General features: G+C 49.5%; 1 protein-coding gene, 1 non-coding gene and 1 pseudogene across 2 annotated transcripts; 1 reads left to right on the top strand and 2 right to left on the bottom strand.

The window, feature by feature from the left end:
- Window positions 1-42: 42 nt before the first annotated feature.
- Window positions 43-1,677, bottom strand: LOC100075052 (annotated as a pseudogene).
- A 4,792-nt stretch (window positions 1,678-6,469) lies between these two features.
- On the top strand, window positions 6,470-6,606 carry LOC114810452. Its single transcript, XR_003758151.1, has one exon. It is a non-coding gene; the product is annotated as a small nucleolar RNA SNORA7 (small nucleolar RNA).
- A 6,761-nt stretch (window positions 6,607-13,367) lies between these two features.
- On the bottom strand, window positions 13,368-14,306 carry LOC100091786 (olfactory receptor 1020-like). The gene has a single exon (XM_039911295.1). It carries the CDS (start codon window positions 14,304-14,306, stop codon window positions 13,368-13,370), a length of 939 nt encoding a protein of 312 aa, XP_039767229.1.
- Between the last annotated feature and the right edge of the window lie 9,953 nt (window positions 14,307-24,259).

The raw sequence follows: 24,259 nt of genomic DNA, 5'->3' as shown, positions 1-24,259 counted from the left end.
CTTAACAAATACCGTTATTATTATTATTATTATGTATGCTTCTCTCATCTTGAGAAGGATATCCCGCCTCTCCCTTCCCTCATTGCAGTGCAGAGAGGAAGGGTCAGGATGGCTTCAGTAGGAGAGGGTGACGGCCCGGGCATTCTTCACCTCCTTGTTGCGGAGGCTATAGATGAAGGGGTTGAGCATGGACGTGACGATGATGAAAACGACGGAAACCATCCGTGCGTGAGTCAATTCACCTACGCTATGAGGCTGGACGAAAGTGAAGGCCATGGTGCCGTAGAAGATGGCGATGGCCAAGATGTGGGAGGCCCAAGTGGAGAGGGCTTTCTCCTGCCCGGCCAGGGAGCACATCCATCCGACAGCGACCGGGACTAGACCGTAGGAGATCAGGATGACCCCGGCGGGCACGAGGGTGACCAGGCAGGAGATGAGGTAGAGAACCCTCTGTGTGGTGGCCGTTTTGGCACAGGCCAGCCGGAGCAGGGGTGGGGTGTCACAGAAGAAGTGGCCGACCCGGTTGGGGCCTCAGAAGGGCAGGGCAGAGACGTTGCCTTTCTGGTTGGCCTAGTTGAACCCGCCGAGAGCGTAAGAGGCAGCCACCAGCCCGAGGCAGGTCCCTCTGGTCATGGTACCGCTTTAGTGGAGGGGCCGGCAGATGGCCGTGTGGCGGTTGTAATAATAACAATGTTGGTATTTGTTAAGCGCTTACTATGTGCAGAGCACTGTTCTAAGCGCTGGGGTAGATACAGGGTCATCAGATTGTCCCACGTGAGGCTCACAATCTTAATCCCCATTTTATGGATAATAATGGTGGTATTTGTTAAGCGCTTACTATGTGCAGAGCACTGTTCTAAGCACTGGGGTAGATACAGGGTCATCAGGTTGTCCCACGTGAGGCTCACCGTCTTAATCCCCATTTTCAGATGAGGTCACTGAGGCACAGAGAAGTTAAGTGACTTGCCCACAGTCACACAGCTGACAAGCGGCAGAGCAGGGATTCGAACCCATGACCTCCGACTCCCAAGCCCCTGCTCTTTCCACTGAGCCACGCTGCTTCGCTTTTGTCCGGTTGTAAGCCATGGCCGCCAGCAGGAAGCTGTCAGCCATCACGTGCGTCACGAAGAAGGCCAGCTGGGCCACGCAGCCACCCAGGGAGATGGACTTATCCCAGGCCAGGATGTCGGCCAGCAGCTTGGGGGGTCACTACGGAGGAGTAGCAGATGTCCAGGAAGGAGAGGACGCTCAAGAAGAAGTAGAGGGGCTGTGGAAGCGGCTGTCGGCCGGGACCGGCGCCATCAGGGCAGCATTGCCCATCACCGTCAGAACGTAGATCAGCAGGATGGTGGCAGAGAACGGCCCCTGCGGGTCTTCCAGGTGGGAGAAGCCCTCCGAGATGGACCGAGTCACCGGGATGTTGTTGCCCACGGCCGGGGCCGAAGGTCCGAGGGTCACCTGGGGAGGGGAGAGTGGAGAGACGGCTCGAGAGCCCCGAGGAGACGAAAGCTTGTCAGGTGCCTTGGCTGAGGCCTGGCTAGTCCTGGACGCTGCGGGGAATCCCTTTAGGCTGTGAGGGTCAGAATGGCCAGGGAGAAGAAGGCCGGTAAATTTGCTGTGGGGAAGATTCAGTTTCAATCTTGCCCTCTCTTCTCCCTCCAGCCCCAAACTGTCAAATCGAGGCCTAATAATAATGTTGGTATTTGTTAAGCGCTTACTATGTGGCGAGCACTGTTCTAAGCGCTGGGGTAGACACAGGGGAATCAGGTTGTCCCACGTGGGGCTCACAGGCTTAATCCCCATTTTACAGATGAGGGAACTGAGGCACAGAGAAGTGAAGTGACTCGCCCACAGTCACACAGCTGACAAGTGGCAGAGCTGGGATTCGAACTCATGAGCCCTGACTCCAAAGCCCGTACTCTTTCCACTGCGCCACGCTGCTTCTCGAGCAAGTCCTGAGCTGAAGATGGTGGCACCCCCACTCCGCGTACGGTGGATTCGGGCGAACTCCCTCGGCCGCAGCTGGAGGGAAACGAGCTGACTCGGATCTTGGCACGACTAAGGCAGGAGGAGGAGAAAGACTAGGAGGAAGTCAGCAGTGGTGCTCTTGACCAACACTGACCCGTCATCCAGAGGAGAAGGTTCGGCTTGCCTCCGTTCTGCTCCCCTTAACCCCTGCGGGGTCTCTCTGGGTTGCCTGGGAGAAACAGGAATCTTTCGCCTCGAGTCCCATTCCCCCGGCGTCTCGGTTTCCTCCTCTCCCCTAGCAGGCTGCCAAGTGACTGGTGGAGAGGTGTGGAGGTAGCAAGACCCGACCAACCGATCCTGTTTCAGCCGGTCCGCTCAGACCACATCACGGCTTCCGGGTACGGTTCCAGAGATTAGCGATTCCTTGTTGTTCCAAGCACGGATATAGGGGGGTTAGGGAAGGGTGTGGCTATCTTTTGGTTGGGTGGGCCGATGAGTTTTTGGTTCACTGGCTCTTGTTTCTCTTTTGTTTGTCATTTGCCTTTTAGTCTGCTTCCATCACTAACTGCTCCTTTGGGTTGCATTTTGATCACCCCAAGGCCAAGACCGGGGGCAAGTAACCTCCCCACCCCACGCAGCCCAAGGGAAGCCGAGATCCAGTCACCGCCTGGGAAGCTCCGACATCCCGGGTCTCTGGGGCCTGATCCGGCCCTGCCGCCGGTGGTCAGAGGAGAGAGACTGTGGCTGTCCCGGGAAGCCGCCGAGGTGGAAACGCCTCTGGATTTGGGAAAATGAGCTTCTTTGTTCTCACCCCAAGATAATCCCAGCCTTGCCATTATCATTATTAATGGTGTAACCTCCATTTTACAGCTGAGGAAATTGAGAAAATAATAATGATAATCATTAAACACGTATCATGTGCCAAGCATTGTATTAGCCCTGAGATAGATATGATAATCAGGTCAGACAGAGCTCCAGTCCCATCTGGGGCTCCTAGGCTAATCAGGGAAGGAGACCGGATAATGAACCCTCATTTTACGGATGAGGAAACTGAGGCTCAGAGAAATTAAGTGGCTTGTCCAACCTCACAGAGCTGGGACTAGAACCCTGTTCCTCTGACTCTGGAACTGTGCTCTTTCCTCTAGGTCACGGTGCCTCTCTTTGACTTGTTGGATGACCGGAGGCAAGTCCTGCCTCCCTCTGTGCCCCAAATCGAACAAACAATGGTACTTATTAAGGATTTACTGTGTGCAGAGCACTGTACTAAGTGTTTGGGAGAGTTCAGTATAACAGAGTTGGTAGATATGTTCCCTGCCCACAACGAGTTTACAGTCTAGGGGGCCCAGTTTATCTGTTTCAGTGTCCTTGGTATCTCTGGTTCTGCCCCTTCACCACACCCCACTATATCCCTCATTCAGTCAGTACTGTACTAAGTGCTTGGGAAAGAACAGTATAACAGTATAACTGATCCATTCCCTGCCCACAAAGAGTTTACAGTCTAGACTGACTCCCACTTCAGTCTGTACTTCACTCTGCTGTCGAGATTATCTTTCTACAGAAACGCTCTGGGCATGTCACCCCACCCCATCTCAAAATTCTCCAGTCGTTGCCTATCAACTTTTGCATGAAGCAAAAACTTCTCACTCTTGGCTTCAAGGCTGTCCATCACCCGGCCCCTTCCTACCTCTCCTCCCTCCTCTCCTCCTCCAGCCCAGCCCGCACACTCCGCTCCTCTGCCGCTGCTAACCCCCTCAATGGGCCTTGTTCTCGCCCGTCCCGCCGTCGACCGCTGGCCCACATCCTGGCCTGGCAATGCCCTCCCTCCTCACATCTGCCAAACTAGCACACTTCCCCCCTTCAAAGTCCTACTGAAAGCTCATCGCCTCCAGGAAGCCTTCCAAGACTGAGCCTCCCTTTTCCTCTGCTCCTCCTCCCCTCCCCATTGACCCAACTCCCTACCTCTGCTCTACCCCCCTCGCTGCCCCACAGCCCTTGTGTACATATGTACATATTTATTATTCTATTTATTTTATTAATGATGTGCGAATATCTGTAATTCTATTTATATTGATGCTATTGATGCCTGTCTACTTGGTTTGCTTTGTTTTGTTGTCTGTCACCTCCCTTCTGGACTGTGAGCCCGTTGTTGGTAGGGATTGTCTCTGTTGCCGAATTGTACTTTCCAAGCGCTTAGTACAGTGCTCTGCACACAGTAAGTGCTCAATAATTATGATTGAATGAATGAATGAATATGCTCCAGTGCAGTCCTCGGATTCAGCCAGTACGAGAGACAAGAATTTGTGCAAGGGACTGTGTGACCTTGCTATAGAGGTTGTGTGTGTGTGTGTGTGTCCAAAGATAATCAGAGTCCCTACTCTCCACTGCTCTTCGATTCCACATGCTAGTAACTTTGATGTCACCTTTGACTACTCTGTCTGATTCCCTCTCCAACTCCAATCTCTCACCAGATGTTCTTTCCTCGGTAGTATTCCTCAGCTCTTACTCATTCCACTCCTTTTTCACAATCAATCAGTCAATCAGTGGTATTTATTGAGGGCTGACTGTGTGCAGAGCCCTGTACTAAGATCTCGGGAGAATACAGTGAACAGAGTACAACAGAGCAGGTAGACACATTCCCTGCCCACAGAGTTTAGAGTTTAGAGCCACTTCCTAATCACCTACTACCTGGATTACTGACTCAGCCTCTTGGTTAGTCTTCCTGTCTCCAGTGCCTTCCTTCTCCAATCTAGCCTGCGGGCAGCAATAGGAATAACCTTTCTGAAATATCAGGAGACAACACTCAGAGTTACAGTTCCTATCCACCACACCCCAACTCCTCCCCTTTGGTTTTCTGGTCCCCTTCTCCCATCTTTGTACTCAATTACCTCCTCCTATCAATCAGTCAGTGGTATTTATTGAGTGTTTTCCACATCCAGTACCCCATACTAAGCACCTGGGAGATCCCTGTCCTCAAAGATTTTATCATCTAGTGGAGTATATCTGTAGTTCTTGGATGCCCTCTTCCCTGATCTTTTAGGGCAGGGATTATATCTACTAACTCTATTTTACTCTCCTAAGCATCTAGTCCAGTGCTCTGCATACCTATTGTATGCTCTACACCTGGTACTGATTGAATGCTAATTTTTCCCAAGTTTTCCTTGCTCTTGGGCTTTCCAGCCAACCCTTTATTACTGTCTTAACTCCCTGCTCATTTCCTTTCTCCTTCCTCACAAGATCCCTAGTGGTCCCTGGTGATCACTCTATGAATCAATTGTATTTTTTGGGCATTTACTGTGTGTAGAGCACTGTACTCAGCGGTTGGGAGAGTACATCAGAGTTGGCAGACACTAGGAGCTTGCAGGCTAGAGTGGTGAGACGGACATTAATATAAAGAAGTGAATAAATACAGATGTGTTCCTAAGTCCTGGGGGGCTGAAGGTGGGATGAATACTAAGGGTACAAATCTAAGTGCAAGGGTGACAGTGGAGGGAGAGGAGAGGGAGTAGAGGAAGTAGCGTGGTTTAGTGGAAAGAGCCTGGGCTTGGGAGTCAGAGGTCATGGGTTCTAATCTCTGCTCTGCCATTTGTCAGCTGTGTGACTTTGGACAAGTCACTTAACTTCTCTGTGCCTCAGTTCCCTCATCTGTCACATGGGGATTAAGACTGCCAGCCCCTCGTGGGACATCCTTGTATCTATCCGAGCGTTTAGAACAGTGCTTGGCCCATAGTAAGCACTAACAAATATTATCATTACTGTTATTATTATCAGAGGAAATGAGGGCTTAGTCGGGGAAGGCCTCTTGGAGGAGATGGAATTTTCATAAGGCTTGGAAGATAAGGAGATTGGCAGTCTGTTGGCAGTGAGTGGGGAGGGAGTTCCAGGCCAGGGGGAGGAATTTTGACCTGTCCCTGTCATTGTCCCTTTAGAACAGCTGCTCTAGACTTTGCCTCTCATCAGTCCCCCCCAATCACCTTCTCCGTTTCCTTCGACCTCTTTTGGGTCGGAAGGTCCCGTCATCTGTGATCCAAGAGCCCAGCGGCAGTCTGGAGAAAGAGATGAAACTCCCCAGCCTGGCCGTGAAGGAGTCACAGTGCCTGTCTCTGCCTCACTGACCGCCCTTGGCATCCAGGCTCTGGCAAGACCCCGGCTCCTAAACTCTTCTGCACAGTCTGAGAGCTTCCCACCATATTTTTAAAGCCCTCCGAGGAAGGGGAGCTGAAACCCATAAGATGCTGCTCTAGGCTAGGGGTAGCCAACTGACACAGTCAAAGGACCACTTCGGCACTCGTTTGGGGCCGTGCCCTGGAGATGTCCAGGAAACACTCTTCGGTGATAATGGTGGACCCCCAAATTGGGGAGAGAAGCTGCAAGCATTTCACAGCCCTCAGTACAGGCTCAGCACAGAGTAAGTGCTCGATACAAGCTGTCGACTGATTCATTCATGTGGTTAATTTAGTTTTTCCCTTTGAATTTCTTTTTCTGGTATGTTTTCCTTTTCTGACCCCTCTCAGGGTCTCACCTGCAGAATTTCCAGTACTCTACCAGTCTCGACTACAGGAGGGAGAGTCAAGCAGAGGCATCCCATTCCGTTCCTAGCCTGGGTGGTGACTAGCGAGTGGAAGGCAATCTGCTACAAGTCAAAACTCACCTTTGCTGGGCAGCAGCGGCATGGGAGAGAGTCAAGGGCGGAGATTCAAGTTTAGTGCGTGGAAGAAGGCGATGGTCAATCACTTCCATATTTTTATGAAGAAAACTTTACAGATACACTTCCAGGATGATTGCAGATGAGGCGAGGCATTTGGGGAGAGATGTGTCCACGATGTCGCTGTGGGTCGTAGACGACTCGAGAGCATAAGATTAGATTTCCTTTTCCGTCTCCCTTTCCTCAGTCGGTCTCAGTCGCCCCCAACACCTGTGGAACGAAAGCCTCCTGGTTAGCAGGAGCGTCTCAGCCTGTTGCTTAGGAACAATATGTCTTTGACCCTTCCCATCAACCCATCATTGCTCCCAGCTCTGGACTGAGTCCGGCAGGGGGGCTTCTTGGAGCGGGGCCATGGGCTTTGGTGGAGACCCTTCAGCCTGGGGGGAATCAGCCTGGGGGTGTTGAGGCAACCTCTCCAATTGAGGAGGGGAGCTGGGGGCCCAGGGAGGGCGGCACCAGAGCGCTGTGCTTCACCCCAGGCCCCGGCGCTATAAGACTTGCTCCATCGGTGGAAAGAGCACGGGCTTGGGAGTCAGAGGTCATGGGTTCGAATCCCTGCTCTGCCACTTGTCAGCTGTGTGACTGTGGGCGAGTCACTTAACTTCTCTGTGCCTCAGTAACTCATCTGTAAAATGGGGATTAAGACTGTGAGCCTCACGAGGGACAACCTGATTAGCCTGTATCTACCCCAGCGCTTAGAACAGTGCTCTGCACATAGTAAGCGCTTAACAAATGCCAACCTTATTATCCCCTAGGGATCTAATGAGTTTCTGAGGCAGAGGCCCAGGGCGTGGGCTTCCCCATGGGCCAAGAAAGTCCCGGGGCATGTGGGGGAGGCAGCATCATTACTTTGGGTCTCCTCAGAGAGGAGGGGAGGTGGAGGTGAAGAGAGAGAGCTTGATTTCCCCATAGTCCTTAGTGTTGTTCCTCTATCACGTGGTTCAAATGGAGCAGGGGCTCAGAATCATCTCCTCTGGGTTCCTCAGGGGCAGGGTTGAGGGTTGACTAGGCTGAAGCGTGTTCTCAGAAACCTGGTCCCTGGTGGGCTCAGGTGGCTCAGCCCATTAGCTCCTCCCCCTCCTCAGCTTGATCTCACCTTGTTTGTGGGGGAGAGCCAAGCGGGCACATCCCTCTCCAGGAAACACTCAGGGCCCTAGGGATCCCAGGGAATCTGATTAGAAGACACTCGGGGCCTTCTTCGACTGGTTTAGGTTTCTTCGTTATTGGAGCACGGGTACCTTCTCTGCTTTCCTCTGTGACATTCGAGTTTCCCTAGGCTTCAGGAATGCCACTGGGCATACGGAGGAGCGGGGGATTTGTTAACGTGCCATGAGGAATGGGTTGCAAACCCAAAAGAACCCCGCCCAAGGCGACTTTCCTGTTACGGGCTCTCGTTATATCCCAGCTAGACTACTGTGTCAGCCTTCTCTCTGACCTCCCTTCCTCCTCTCTCCCCCCGCTCCAGTCTATTCTTCACTCCGCCGCCCGGCTCATCTTCCCACAGAAACGATCTGGGCATGCCACTCCCCTTCTTAAACAACTCCAGTGGTTGCCTATCGACCTCCGCTCCAAACAGAAACTCCTCACTCTAGGCTTCGAGGCTCTCCATCACCTCGCCCCTTCCTACCTCTCCTCCCTTCTCTCTTTCTACCACCCACCCCGCACGCTCCGCTCCTCCACCGCCCACCTCCTCACCATCCCTCGGTCTCGCCTATCCCGCCGTCGACCCCTGGGTCACGTCCTCCCGCGGTCCCGGAACGCCCTCCCTCCTCACCTCCGCCAAACTGTTTCTCTTTCCCTCTTCAAAACCCTACTTAAAACTCACCTCCTCCAAGAGGCCTTCCCAGACTGAGCTTCTCTTCTCCCTCTACTCCCCCTGCCATCCCCCCTTTACCTCTCCGCAGCTAAACCCTCATTTTCCCCTTTTCCCTCTGCTCCTCCACCTCTCCCTTCCCATCCCCACAGCACCGTACTCGTCCGCTCGACTGTATATATTTTCGTTACCCTATTTATTTTGTTAATGAGTTGTACATCGCCTCGATTCTATTTAGTTGCCATTGTTTTTACGAGATGTTCTTCCCCTTGACTCTGTTTATTGCCATCGTTCTCGTCCGTCCGTCTCCCCCGATTAGACTGTAAGCCCATCAAACGGCAGGGACTGTCTCTATCTGTTGCCGACTTGTTCATCCCGAGCGCTTAGTACAGTGCTCTGCACATAGTAAGCGCTCAATAAATACTATTGAATGAATGAATGAATGAATGACTTTCCATCTTGGCCCAATTTATCCTTCTCCTTCTCTCCCCTTGGACGCCAACGGATAGATAGTAAATTTTCAAGAGGGAACAGTGGACAGCAGGGAGGATCTAGTGTGGAACCACAGAAGTCTGGGCCTTGCAGTTGCCCCTTCTCTCTCTGGACCGTCCCCTCTGAGCTGTTTTGCCTCTAGGCCAGCTTGACTGCCTCATAACTATTTAAAGTGAAGAAGAGTAACTCGGCTGACTAGAGTCCCTAGGAGTAGTAGAATACCAAAGGATGGAATGGGATGGATCTTTAGGCCTGGACTCCATTTTGTCTAGCCAAGCAGCCATTTACTCAAAGTGGGGATATCACGTATCCTCTCCTCCTCTGTTTCATCCTTTCTGGAAATAAACGGCAGCCACTGAAACCTGAAGGAGCTTGATGGAAATAGCAATATTAGGAGGCAGTGTGCCTCATGACTAGATAATCTCTCTTATCAGGGAGACTGGCATGTCAAGTTCTTGAGATAGGATGGGGCTGTTCCTCCCTCAGCAAGGTCAGGACCCCTGGTTAGCTATATTGAGAAAAAATTTACTGCTTGTATTGTATTACTCCCTTGTATTGTGCTATTTATTTTGTTAATGAGGTGTACGACCCCTTGATTCTATTTATTGTGATTATGTTATCTTGTTTTTGTCCTCTGTCTCCCCCGATTAGACTGTAAGCCCATCATTGGGCAGGCATTGTCTCTATCTGTTGCCAAATTGTACATTCCAAGCGCTTAGTATAATGCTCTGCACATAGTAAGCGCTCAATAAATACTTTTGAATGAATGAATGAACTGTGCTCTTCAATCACGAGTGAAGCTTGATTCTTGTACCAACTGTATATAAAGAAACTCTATATTGCATGGAGCTGAGTTGGTTTTGGCAAGCAGAGGAAACTCTGTCAACCACTCCTCTCTATTAGCATCACTAATGCTACTACTAATAAAAATAATAATTATGGTATTTGATAAGCGCTTACTATGTAACACGCACCGTTCTAAACGCTGGGGTAGATACAAGTTAATCAGGTTGTCCCACGTGGGGCTCACTTTTTCAATCCCCTTTTTACAGATGAGGTAACTGAGACACAGAGAAGTTAAGTGACTTGCCCAAGCAGATGAGTGCTGGAGCCAGGATTAGAACCCAAGTCTTCTGACTCCCAAGCCCGTGGTCTTTCCACTAAGCCACGCTGCTTCTCTAATAGAAATAAGCTTGTCTCTGATTTATCTGCATAAACACAATACAGAGTCCGTGAAATTTTCTTTGACACTAGCGAGGAAAAACTCCCCCAAAACAAAAAAACTGAAACCAAGTCATTCACGTTAAGCTTGAGGGGGGTTAACAGTGATAATCATAAGAGGAGTCAGTCTTCCAAAGAATGCTCATCATCAAAGTTCGAGTTCTTTAATCAGATTTACTTAGCTTCTACTGTGTGCAGAGCACTGTACTAAGCGTTTGGGAGATCACGGTAAAACAGAGTGAGTAGACGTTCCCTGTCCACCGGGAAATCTGAGTACTCTGGTGGCCCTGTTTTACGCAAGGCTATAGAAGAGCTTACGGAGCACAGCTAAGAAAGGTAACAGAGAAGGGAAGCTAGTTTAGGAGGATGAAGCAGCTCTGATCAAGGAGAGACTGAAAAAGGAAAGACAAAGGCTGGAAGGGATGCCATTGAAGTTTACAAAGGATGGGGACAAGTTCAAGTCAACAGTAATAATTCTTTTTAAATGCTTACTATGTGCCAAGCACTGGGTTAAACCCCGAGGGAGATGCAGGATAATCTATCATTATTGTATATGTTAAGTACGGGAAGCAGCGTGGCTCAGTGGAAAGAGCCCGGGCTTCGGAGTCAGAGGTAATGGGTTCGATTCCTGGCTCTGCCACTTGTCAGCTGTGTGACTGTGGGCAAGTCACTTCGCTTCTCTGTGCCTCAATTACCTCATCTGTAAAATGGGGATTAACTGTGAGCCTCACGTGGGACAACCTGATTACCCTGTATCTATCCCAGCGCTTAGAACAGTGCTCTGCACATAGTAAGCGCTTAGCAAATACCAACATTATTATTATTATTACTTACTATGTTTCAAGCACTATTCTAAGCACCGGAGAAGATACAAGTTAATCAGATCCAACCCAGTCTCTGTCCCCACATAAAGCTCAGAATCTAAGAATGAGGGAGAACAGATATTGAATCTCCATCTTACAGATGAGGAACCTGAGATACAGAGAAGTTGAGCACCTAAGCCAAGGTCACACAGCAGGCGTGGGGCAGGCCTGAGATTGGAACCCAGAATCTCCTGATTCCCAGTCTTGTGTTTTTTCCACTAGGCCAAGCTGCTTCTCTAATTATCAGTTGTATTCCCCACGCCTCAGACAACCGGAAACGAGCAGCAGCCACTGAAACCTGAAGGGACTTGAGGGAAATAGCAGTGGGAGGCAGTGTGGCCTAATGAATAGAGCAAGGGACTGGGAGTCCAGAAGGCCAGACCTTGGAACTCTTTCTTCACCTCGCTGCTGGTTTAGAGCAGTGGCGTCCAGACTCGTCACGGTCGGCTCCTCTTGGTGACTAGCAAAGGCCGTCGACAAGCCATCAAATCAGCCCCTGTAACAACTTGTTCGGGGGTGGTGAGGGGTGAAGAAATTTTTCGTTTGGAGCTACTGCAGCATAATCTGGTGGAAATAATAATAATAATGGTACTCGTTAAGCGCTTACTACGGGCCAAGCACTGTTCTAAATGTTGGGGTAGATAAGAGTTAATCAGGTTGGACACAGTCCTTGTCCCACCTGGGCCTCACACTCTTCATCCCCGTTTTACAGGTGAGGTAACTAAGGCCCAAAGAAATCAAGTGACTTGTCCAAGGTCACACAGCAGACACGTGGCGGAGCCGGGATTAGAAAGCAGGTCCCTCTGACACCCAGGTCCATGCTCTATCCGCTACAAGTCACGGCTTGGGCCTCGGGCCACCTGGAGTCTAATTCTCATTCTGCTATTCGCTTGGAGAAGCAGCGTGGCTCAGTGGAAAGAGCCTGGGCTTGGGAGTCAGAGGTAGTGGGTTCTAATCCCGGCTCTGCCACTGAGCAGCTGTGTGACTGTGGGCAAGTCACTTAACTTCTCTGTGCCTCAGTTACTCCATCTGTAAAATGGGGATGAAGGCTGTGAGCCCCACGAGGGACAACCTAATGACCTTGTATCTACCCAGCGCTTAGAACAGTGCTTGGCACATAGTAAGCGCTTAACAAATACCAACATTATTATTGCTATGTGACCTTGGGCAAGCCACTTACCTTCTCTGGGCCTCAGTTTCTTCGCCTGCAAAATGGGGATTCAATACCTGGCCTCCCTCCCCCTCAAATTATGAGGCCTACCGGGAACGAGGACTGCGCCCAACCTGATTATCTTGTATCTACCCGAGAGGTAGAACAGTGCTGTGTGCCTAGCAAGTGGTTAACAGTAATAATAATGAGCCATTCTGCTCTGTAAATACCATCCTTTCTCTTTTCCTCCACACCCTCCCGCCTCCGCCCACTCCCCTGCAGTGGACTGCGAACAGAAGACGTCCTTGTGGACCGATATTGACAGGCGTTTGCTTACTCTGACGCTTCAGTGAGAAGGTTTGGCGCTTCCTGTTTCAGAGAATGGGTCAGACCAGTTACTCATTGCAAGGTGACTCCCGTTTTTCTCCTCAGATACAAATTTTCACCTCGGGTTCAGGTAAACTGTGTCGCCTTCGTGTTTCTTAGATTTGTACGCTCCGGATGCGTTTCAGAATAACGGTTACGCCTGGATGTCTTTGCGTAGGGGTATAAAGGTTTAGTAATCCCGATACTAATACTATTATTAATATTCTATGTTATTAGCAGCACGGGCTTGGGAGTCGGAGGCCGTGGGTTCTAATGCCGGTTCTGCCGCTTGTCCGCTGTGTGACCTTGGCAAGTCACTTCACTTCTCTGGGCCTCAGTTACTTCATCTGTAAAATGGGGATTGAGACTGTGAGCCCCATATGAGACAGGGGCTGGGTCCAACCTATTTGCTTGTATCCGCTCCAGCGCTTAGAACAGTACCCAGCACATAGTAAGCTCTTCACGGATACCTCAATTATTATTATTATTATTAGTAGTAATAAAACAAAAAAAAAACAGCCTGGGAGAAACTCAGGAAACAGTGATGGCTAGGAGTCATTTTACAAGGAGTCTGTGAAACCGGTCTCAGAAGTGGCTTTTCTGTTTTGGGAGTCGAGGATGAGTGTGAATGGAGCTCTTTGCCTTCGGGAGGCTATGAGCAAACCTTCAAGCTGGGCAGGGAACGTGTCCACCAACTCAGTTGTATTATGCTCTCCCAAGTGCTTAACACAGCACTCTGCATACAGTAAGCACTTGATCGATTGATCGATTGGTAGAAGCGTCCCAAATCCGTCAGAGATTGAGTTTACCGAAGAGTCTTCTCCTCAGGGCTGCCTTCACTTCTTTGTTCCTCAGGCTGTAGATCAAGGGGTTCAGCAAGGGGATGGCGATGGTGTAGAACACCGAAATGACCTTGTTTCGGTCCCCGGAACCGTCGGAGCTCGGCTGAACGTACATGAAGATGACGGTGCCGTAGAAGAGGGAGATGGCGGCGAGGTGGGAGGTGCAGGTGGAAAGGGCCTTGCACCGAGCCTCCGGGGAGCGTGTCTTGTAGACGGACGCTAGGACGCAGGAGTAGGAGACCAGGATGACGGAGACGGTGATGAAGATGACCAGCGAGGAGAAGAAAGAGAGGAGCGCCTCGGCCTCCGCGGTGTCGGCACAGGCCAGGTGGAGCACGGTGGGGAGGTCGCAGAAGTAGTGGTCGATCACGTTTGGGCCGCAGTAAGGCAGCCTGAAGACGTTCCCAGTCTGGACGGCCGCATTGGCTACGCTGGCGGCGAAGGTGGCGGCCACCAGCTGGCCGCACCAGCGTCTGGACATGACGGCGTGGTAGAGGAGAGGGTGGCAGATGGCCACGAATCGGTCGTAGCCCATGACGGACAGGAGGAGGCACTCGCCCGTCGCGTGCAGGGTCATCAGGGCCATCTGGGTGACGCAGGCCCCAAAGGAGATGGACCCGTCGGTGGTGAGGAAGCTGATGAGCAGCTTGGGGGTGTCCACGGTCGAGTAGGAGAAGTCGAGGAAGGAGAGGACCCCGAGGAAGAAGTACATGGGGGTGTGGAGCCGCGGGTCGGCGTAGACAAGGGCTGCTATGCCTAAATTGCCCACCAAAGTGACGGTGTAGATCAGCAGGAAGACCCCAAATAGAGTCCCCTTCAGTTCTTCCCGATCAGTGAGGCCCAACAGGATGAACCAGGCCACTGAGGTTTGGTTCTTTCCAGCGGACATTGGAGAGAATCGCCCCTGTGGAGACGAAGGGGGAAATGTGTGACATGAGTTCAGTTAATCGGGAAGCGGCGAGGTCTAGTGGAGAGAGCCTGGGCCTGGGAATCAGAGCACCTGGGTCCTCAGCCCAGCTCTATCACTCGCCAACTGGGTGATCTCGGGCAAGTCACTTCACTTCTCCGTGCCTCAGTTTCCTCACCCGTCAAATGGGGATTCGATAACTGGTCTCCCTCTGACTTTGACTGCGAGCCTTGTGTGAGACAGAGATGGTGTCTGACTTCGTTATCTGTAATCTCCCCCAGTTCACAGTACTTGGTCCAGAATCGTATTATTATTATGAGTTCTCTAGTGTAGGGTCCCCTGATTTGCGAGAAAGATCTAGGATAGAGAGTCTCTGGAGGGAACATCTTCACATTCTCCACCTCATAGGTCAATATAGTCAGTTTCCCCAGGATATCAGCTAGATTTGGAGCCCAGGGAGAATCGGATCAGGTTTAAAGAAATCGGACCGCAGGGGAGTAAGACTTTTAAGCAAAATGTGGCATATGAGAGTTCCTGAGTAATGCGCTTCAGCACATGGTGGCCTCGATAGAGGTAGGAAGTGGCTGGTGGGGATTTTTTAGGGCTATGGCTCCCCAGTTTCCCCCCAAAGGCCTGGTCTAATACTCCACTAGGCCGGTAACTGTGGTGCGGTGAAGGGGCTTGTGAAGCTCACTATTCCCACTCTGCTAGTTCATTTTTAATGGGTTTGGTGGTTATGTGTGTAGGGGGGTGTTCGGTAGAAATAAAAGAGACAGAATATTGAGACTGAACTGAAAGCAGCATTTCATCGAGCATCATTAGACGGTTTATGAAGAGAACGGGTGGAGAGAGCCATGAGGACAAAGGAAGGAAGAGAGTTTGACAGTCCCTGAGAGATTTAAGAACATTTCTTTCAGGGTGTGCCATGAAAATCAGGGCCTTTCCTGCTGGCTGACAGTTTCTTTCCCAGGGTACTTTCCCAGGGCCTCTTTCATCTGATCCAGTCAAAACTCAGATCTTTCCATGCTGGATCCTCAGTGCTCTCTCCCACTCATTGCAAATCCATTCACCCCCCCCCCCCAGCCCAACGCCTGGCCGAGCCTTCACTTGCTGCTTTGTCATCCACACCTGGAGCAGTGAGGGCAGAGAGTACGTCTACTAGTAATAATAATGATAATTATAAATAAATGTTATAATTATCAATAAATATAATGATAATACAGTATAATAATGATAATTGTTAAGTGCTTACTATGTGCCAAGCACCATTCTAAGTGCTGGGGTAGATACAAGTTAATCAGGTTGGACACAGTCCCTGTCCCACATGGGGCTCATATTCTCCTAGCCCCCATTTTACAGATGAAGTAGCTGAGGTCCAGAGAAGGCAAGTGATTTGCCCAAGGTCACGCAGCAGATACGTGTAGGAGCTGGGATTAGAACCCAGGTCTTTTTGCCTCCCAGGCCTGTTCTCTATCCACTAGGCCATGTTGCTTCTCAACTCTCTAATTCTAACTCAATTGCACTCTCCCAAGAGCTTAGTACAGTGCTCTGCACACAGTAAAGGCTTACTAAGTACCACTGATTGATTGATTGGTCCCGTAGTGGATGTTCTCTTCCACTTAGACCTGGGATTGGGAGGGGGAGCACAGAGAGGAGGCAGAATCTGTTCAAGGGAAGCAATTTTGGAAGCATATTTTTACCTCAGGAAAATCTATTTTTGATCCTAATCTGAACAGGACAAATCTCACCTTCAAGACCAACACGATGTTTGGGAGGACATCTCTGTGCCGAAAAAGGAAACGGTTCTGTTGCCATATTCCATTCGTGCCTTCCTAGAGCTTACGCGGGGGACCCTGGCTTCTGTTCATCTGCTTGAGTGAAGTCAGCATTCCCAGCACTTCCTTTCCCACTTAGCCCTCTCTTCCTCTATGCCTCATCAATGAAATTTATCATCCTCATCAATGGAATTAATCGAGCACTTACTCTGTGCGGAGCACAGCACTAAACACTTGGGAACATACAGAGTTGGTAGACAGGTTCCCCGCCCGCAATGAGCTTGGCTTTACCTCCCTTGAAAGAACTCCTTAACCGTTAGGCTTTGCTATCTTTAGATTACAAAATCTTTAGGAGATTAACAGACCAAAAGTCCCTTCAGCCCACATTTGAGAAGCGGCATGGCGTAATTTGAGCACAGACCTGGGAGTCAGACGGTCATGGGTTCTAGTGCTGGCTGTGCCACTTGTCTGCTCTGTGACCTTGGGCAGCTCATTTCACATTGCTGGGCCTCAGTGATCTCAGCTGTAAAATGGGGATCGAGACTATGAGCCCCACGTGGGACAGGGACTGTGTCCAATCTTATTTTCTTATATCCGTCCCGGCGCTTCATTCGGTGCCTGGCACATAGTAAGTGTTTAACAAATATCATTATTATTATTATTATTATTATTATTTCCGATTCAAAAGAACCCATTTTATGGCATCTCTTTGCACCTCTGGGCAGCATCTGCCATTCAGAATGAAAGAAATCTTTCCTCTACAGTTTGATGCTTCCAAGTGGAGTTGACTGGAGATGCCCATTAAATTCCTTCTCTCCCATTGGCTCTCCAATCCCATGTTAAAAAATGTACGGTCCATCTCCACACAGTCCACTTGTGTGGCAATCTCTCTTTCTCCCCTACTATTAATAATAATTGTGGTATTTGTTAAGTGCTTACTATGTGACTGGCACTGTACTGAACCCTAAATGGATACAAGCGAATCGGCTTGAACACAATCCCTGTCCCACGTGGGGCTCACAGTCTTCATCCCCATTTTATAGATGAGGTACCTGCGGCCCAGAGAAGTGAAGTGACTTGCCCAAGGTCACACAGCAGACCAGTAGCAGTGCTGGAATTAGAACCCAGGTCCTCCTGACTCCCAGGTCTGTGCTCTGTCCACTTGGCCCTGCTGCTTTTCCCTGTGGTGATTTTCTCCACACCAGTTGTTTTCCAGAAGCTCCAGGATGGGCCGGAGCTGATCTCCTCCAACTCACCTCCTCCAAGAGGCGTTCCCAGACTGAGCTCCTCTTCTCCCTCTACTCCCTCTGCCATCCCCCCTTTACCTCTCCGCAGCTAAACCCTCATTTTCCCCTTTTCCCTCTGCTCCTCCACCTCTCCCTTCCCATCCCCACAGCACTGTACTCGTCCGCTCAACTGTATATATTTTCGTTACCCTATTTATTTTGTTAATGAATTGTACATCGCCTCGATTCTATTTAGTTGCCATTGTTTTTACGAGATGTTCTTCCCCTTGACTCTGTTTATCGCCATCGTTCTCGTCCGTCCGTCTCCCCCGATTAGACCGTAAGCCCGTCAAACGGCAGGGACTGTCTCTATCTGTTGCCGACTTGTTCATCCCAAGCGCTCAGTACAGTGCTCTGCACAGAGTAAGCGCTCAATAAATACTATTGAATGAATGAATGAATGAATGTGCAATTGAAGAGAGAGGAGGGTTTGTTAGCCAGACACTGGCTAAAGTCAGACCCACAGATCTGGCTGTCTTCTGCGGGGCTCAAAACAAAGAATGATTCCAAATGGACAGTCTCTTCTTAGCCAAAAGGAACGATGACACCAGGGACCCCCTCTAGTCTGCAGGATCTCCAAACAATCACACTTCCCCCCTTCAAAGTCCTACTGAAGGCTCACCTCCTCCAGAAGGCCTTCCCAGACTAAGCCCCCCTTTTCCTCTGCTCCCCCTCCTCTCCCCATCGCCCCGACTCACTCCTTTTGCTCTACTCCCTTCCCCGCAACAGTACTTGTGTATATATGTACATATTTACAATTCTAATTATTTATAATAATAATGCATATATTTATTTATAATTTTATTTATTTATACTGATGCTATCGAGGCCTGTTTACTTGTTTTGATGCCCTTCTCCCCCTCTTCTAGACTGTGAGCCTGTTGTGGGCAGGGATTTTCTCTATTTGTTGCTGAATTGTACTTTCCAAGTGCTTAGTACAGTGCTCTGCCCTCAGTAAGTGCTTAATAAATCCAATTGAATGAACGATTGAATGAAGGATCTTTGGTGGCAGGGAATGTGTCTACCAACTCTGCTCTATTGTACTCTCAGCCCCACAAAACTTATGCCCATGTCTGTGATTTATTTATTTGTTGTCTATCTCCGAACTCTAGACTGTGAGCTCCTTGAAGGCGGGGAACATGACTACCAACTCTTTTGAATTGAACTCTCCCAAGCACTTTTTAATAATAATAATAATAATGATGTCCATATTTGTTAAGCGCTCACTATGTGCCAAGCACCGTTCTAAGCACTGAGGTAGATACAAGGTAGTCAGGTTGTCCCACGTGGGGCTCACGGTCTTAATCACCATTTTATAGAGGAGGAAACTGAGGCCCAGAGAAGTTAAGTGACTTGCCCAAAGTCACACAGCTGACATGGAGGGAGCCACCATCAGAACTCGTGACCTCTGACTCCCAAGCCCATGCACTTACCACTAAGCCACGCTGCTTCTCTTTTTACCAAGAAAACTCTCTGGATCCGCTACCTTAACGAATGCAGATGGAGGTGGGGCGTGCTGGGAGAGATATGTCCATGGCGTCGCTGAGGGTCGGACACGACTTGACAACATAAGACAGCAACAAAACTCTCAGTAGAGTGCTCTGCACAGGGTAAGGTCTCAATAAATATGATCGATTGGTTGATTGCCTTTTTCCGCTCTCTTCTGTCTCAGGGCTTCCAAATGTCCTCCTTTCCACTGTCCTATCTCTCTGGCCTGCCGGGCCTTCCTGCCTGCTCTAGTCGCTCGGAACGTGATCTTCCCTCGACCTTGACTTCGCTCTGTATGTCACTTCAAATTCCATACCTGTTCCCTTTGCCTGGAACAATACCCAGAGAAGCAGCGTGGCCCAGTGGAGAGGATGGGCCTGAGAATCAGAGAACCTGAATTCTAATCCTGGCTCTACCACATGCCCGCTGTGTGACCTTGTTCAAGTCACTTAACTTCTCTGAGCCTCAGTTCCCTCATCTGCAAAATGGGGATTCAATACCTGTTCTCCCTCCTACTTAGGCTGTGAGCCCCGTGTGCGACAGGGACTTTGTCCAACCATATTTGCCTTGTATATAACCCAGCTTTTATGCCACTATTATTATTCACACCTCTGACTGCCAACCTGGCTCCCCAGATCACAGAGCTCCCTTCTCTGGAAATGGTTGCCCTGGAGCTTTCCTACATTAGCCAAAGGGTCAGATGAAGGGGAGAGAATTTGGGGACACTTCACCCTTTCAGGCCAAACAGTCCAAATCTCCCTGACATAAATAATAATAACAATGGTATTTGTTAAGCGCTTACCAGGCGCCAGGCACCATTCTACGCTCTGGGGTAGATACAAGTTAATCAGGTTAGACCCAATCACTGTCCCAAAGTCTTAATCTCAGTCTCATTTTACAGACGAGGTAACTGAAGCCCAGAGAAGTGAAGTGCCTTTCCCAAGGCCACACAACAGACAGATGGCAGAGCCAGAATTAGAACCCAGGTTCTTCTGACTCCCAGGACTCTCCTCTAAGCCACGCTGCTTCTCACAGGGACCAGTGTAGACAAAGACAAGTTTAAAGACCTTGGCTCTCTCTTCTTCCTTTCCCACTTCCTTCTCCTTGCACTTTGTTAACCTACAGATGCTGTGTCTGAGAACTTTTATGATCCTCCCTTGACTTGGCTCATTCTGGAGCAGAGGCTGACGAGAAGACATAGGTAACGCTAACTGCTAAATCAAAAACACACTGAGTGATAATACCTGTGGTATTTGTTAAGTGCCTACCTACTATGTGCCGGGCACTGTGCTAAGCGCTGGGGTGGATTCAAGCAAATTGGATTGTACACAGTCCCTGTCCCACGTGGGGTTCGTGGTCTCAATCCCCACTTTACAGATGAGGTGACTGAGGCCCAGAGGAGTGAAGTGACTTGCCCAAGGCCACGCAGCAGACAAGTGGTGGAGCTGGAATTAGAACTCCAGATCCTTCCGACTCCCAGGCCCGTGCTCTTTCCACTACGCCATGCTACTTCCCCTGGAAATGTAAGTAAAGCCCCCTCTCCGCCGTCATCATACCGACCTTGTGAGGCTGCGGGGATGCTTTGGCACGGACTCTCCAGATCTATCTAAGCAGGGTCGGAGTTCTGGATAACTGGCGGAAACTCAGTCCGGAGAGACCCCGGGGAACCTAGAGGGATCACAGGAAGGAGCCGTGCCCGCAGAGATCCTGAGGTCCAGCTGGGAAAGCTTTGATGCTCAATTCCTCTGTTGACGCCCTGAGTTTTCTTCAGCGCCTTCCACCCTCCGGGGGATCCAGCAGCCCAAGTGATGACGACTTTCCCCGGCTCCCCGATGCCCCAGCCCCGGCCCTCGGGACCCTCCAGGGAGCACGGCAGCCCAAATAGTGACGACTTCATCTGCTCCGGTCCCCCAACCCACCGACTCTTGGGCCCCCGATGCCCTCGTGAATATGATGAGAAAATCCGGGGCTTGTTCACAGCAGCTCCAGGGTGGTGATTTTTCCTGGCACGTGAAGTGGTCCGAGCCTTCCCTAGGACGTGGAAACATTAATTCCAAGGGCATATGAACACGGGAAGCTGCCAAACTCCCAAGGGTCCCAGTGTGGGGATGGGGAATGGAAAAGTTTGGAGACAAAAACCAAGAGAGAGGAGGCAGTAGGAAAATCAGGGAATGTGTCTGTTTATTATTGTACTGTTCTCTCCCAGGAGTTTAGTACAGTGCTCTGCCCAAACTAAGTGCTCAATAAATAGGATCGAATGAATGAACCCCGAAGAGGTGTCTACCTCCCACACTGTTTTATTGACAATGTAGGTGTAAGACCCCTCCATCCGTAGACTGTCAGCTCCCTGTGGGTAGGGATTGTGTCTATCGATTCTCTTGTACTATACCTTCCCAAAGGCTTAGTAGAGCATTCTGCACACAGTGAGCACTCAATAAGTATCAATTGATGCCACATCCCGTTTCGTGAAGGCACAGTGTGTAGTGTTGGAGGGCTTGCATTTGGGCTTAGAAGCTGAATGATAACTTAAAGAGATTTTAGGAGTTGTCTAAACTTCCCTTACCTCTCTTTCAGCCTTTCTGATGAGCTGCAATACTGTAGTTTACAGAAGTACCTTTCTCCAAGCCCATAAGTTAGTTATAGCATTTATTAAGCACTTACTATGTGCCAAGCACTGGGATGGAGTCAAACATGACCCACTGGCAATTTAGCCTCTCTGCATCACCTAGATAGGTCCTAGGACTCATAGCATCATCTGCCATATTCTTCTTCCTCCATTCTCCTCCTCCCTCCTTCTCCTCCTCCTCCATCTTTCTCCTCTCCTCTCCTTCACCTCCCTCTTCTTTTTCTTCCTTTCTCCTCCATCTTCATCCATCATCCAATATCCTCACACCAACTGTTGGCAAAGCACCGTTCTAGGCACCTTTCAAACGTATTTCTCAGGGTAAGAACTCTGCCCTTGAGGATCTTACGGTCTGATGAGGGAGACAAGTTGACATAAATGACAAACTTTAGTTTGAAGAGGGTAGATGTGCTATAAACGATAAATCCTGTCCCTTTACTGGCCAGCTCGGTCTTGGCCCTCTGTCACGTTTTATATTACATGTTGCTTCGATCTCTCCTAAACACACTTCCGATCCGTAAGCGTGGGTGCTGAATAGGTCACAGCAGTTGAGCAGGAAAGACTAGGAGGGCTTGAGGACAAATTCAAGAGAAACCTGGGAAATCTGGTAATTTTCCATTGGACTGTTCTCCAAAATCCAGCAGCTTTTTGGGATCCGGCAAAGGATTCTGGGATCCCCACTGTCCCTCCTAAACAAAGAAGGAAGGTAAGATTAATTAGCACATTTATGAAGCAACATTATGATCCCTTACCATTTTGCTCCTTTATGCCCTACAGCACATGTACAGATCTGTAATTTATTTATATTAATGTCTATCTCCCCCTCTAGACTCTAAGCTCACTTTGGGCAGGAAATGTGTCTGCCAACTCTGCTTTATTGTACTGTCCCAAGGCTTATTACAGTTCTCTGCACACAGTAAGCAATCAGTAAATATTATCGATTGATTGGCTGATTACCTTACCCTTGATTGCCAAGTCTTCCCACTTCGACCAAATTATCTGGTAGAGATGGATTGATCGATGAGAATTGGCAGATAAGAAGATCACATAGAAGTTAAGAAATAACCAACTTTGGGATAGCAGAAATAATTGGAAAATTGAGAATAGATGCAGTGTTGATATATGCTGACCAAAACAACATATGCATACAAATATTCTATGCATATTAATATATAAATTCACTTTCAAAGCTGCATACGGTTCCTGGGGTTGGGGGAAGAGAGGATTGTTGCTCTAGAAATTAGACTCAGGACTCAGAGCCCGGGAATTGCAAAAGTCATGGAAACTATTCCAACCACAGCTGTTGTTGCTGCTTGGATGGGGCACCTTAAATTCTCTCCTTCCAACCTGACTTGCCCCCATCTCCGAGTGACACTGTGTCAGCTGCTCGGGACTTTTTGGAGCGTGTGAAATGGCCCATGAGGTTGGCAGGATATTTTTTTTAAAAATGTGTGAACCATCTAACTAATAAACAGGAAAGTTCTCTTCTCTGTACGTAAGACCTGCTGCTGCTCCAGATGGATGAATCATTATCCCTGCATTGAATCAGGCAGGAATCATCTTCAATCCGTGAGTCATATTTATCGAGCGCTTACTGTGTGCAGAGCACTGTACTAAGTATTCGGGAGAATACAATATAACAGAGTTCATAGACACATTCCTATTATAATACCCATAGTATTTGTTAAGCACTTACTATGTGTCAAGCACTCTTCTAAGCACTGGGGAAGATACAAGATTATCAGGTCAGGCACTGTTCCTGTCCAACATAGGGCTCCCAATCTAAATAGGAAGGAGAACAGTTCTTGAATCCCCGATTTAAAGTTGAGGTAGCTGAGGCACAGAGAAATGAAGAGACTTGCCCAAGATCACACAGCAGGCACCTAGCAGAGCCAGAATTAGAACCCAGATCGTCTGACTCCCAGCCCCGTCCTCTTTCCACTGGGCCACGCTGCCCCTCCGTATCCAGGGGAATCGCTTCCTGAAGGTGGCCTTCAACTCCTGGTCCCTCAAGTTCCCTGACCGTAGAGAGCTTACAGTCTAGAGGATCAAGTCTACGAGGCCAAGCTGGCCCACCAACTTTAACGGGTAGATCAGTCCAACGGTCAATTGATCCATGGTATTTATTGAGCATTTTGTGCGGAACACTCTACTAAATGCTTAGGAGAGTACAGTACAGCAAGGCTGGTAGACATGATCCCTGCCCACGAGGCGCTTACAGTCTAAAAGGGGAGAGGGACACAATAATAATAATGTTGGTATTTGTTAAGCGCTTACTATGGGCCGAGCACTGTTCTAAGCGCTGGGGTAGCTACAGGGTAATCAGGTTGTCCCACATGAGGCTCACAGTTAATCCCCATTTTCCAGATGAGGTAACTGAGGCACAGAGAAGTTAAGTGACTTGCCCACAGTCACACAGCTGACAAGTGGCAGAGCCGGGATTCAAACCCATGTCCTCTGACTCCCAAGCCCGGGCTCTTTCCACTGAGCCACGCTGCTTCTCTATGAAAATGCATTAGGGATAAGGGGAATAATAAAGTAAAAGGAGATGGGCAGAAGTGCTGTGGAGCTGGGGTGAGTATCAGAGTGCTTGAAGGGTACACGGCCAAGTGCAGAGTTGTCGCACAGGGGAGAGAAGATAAGGGGAAATAGAGGGCTTAGTCTGGGAAGGTGTCTTGGAGGAGATGGGATTTTAGGCTGCAAAGTGCCCTGGGAAAAACTCTTATTTATTCTCTTTCTGATGATCCCTTTCCACCGATTGTT

This window comes from Ornithorhynchus anatinus, chromosome 3 (assembly GCF_004115215.2).
Source record: "Ornithorhynchus anatinus isolate Pmale09 chromosome 3, mOrnAna1.pri.v4, whole genome shotgun sequence".
In the NCBI taxonomy this organism is placed as follows: domain Eukaryota; kingdom Metazoa; phylum Chordata; class Mammalia; order Monotremata; family Ornithorhynchidae; genus Ornithorhynchus; species Ornithorhynchus anatinus.
Note: the sequence above shows the minus strand (reverse complement) of the source record. Positions and strands in the feature narration are given on the sequence as shown.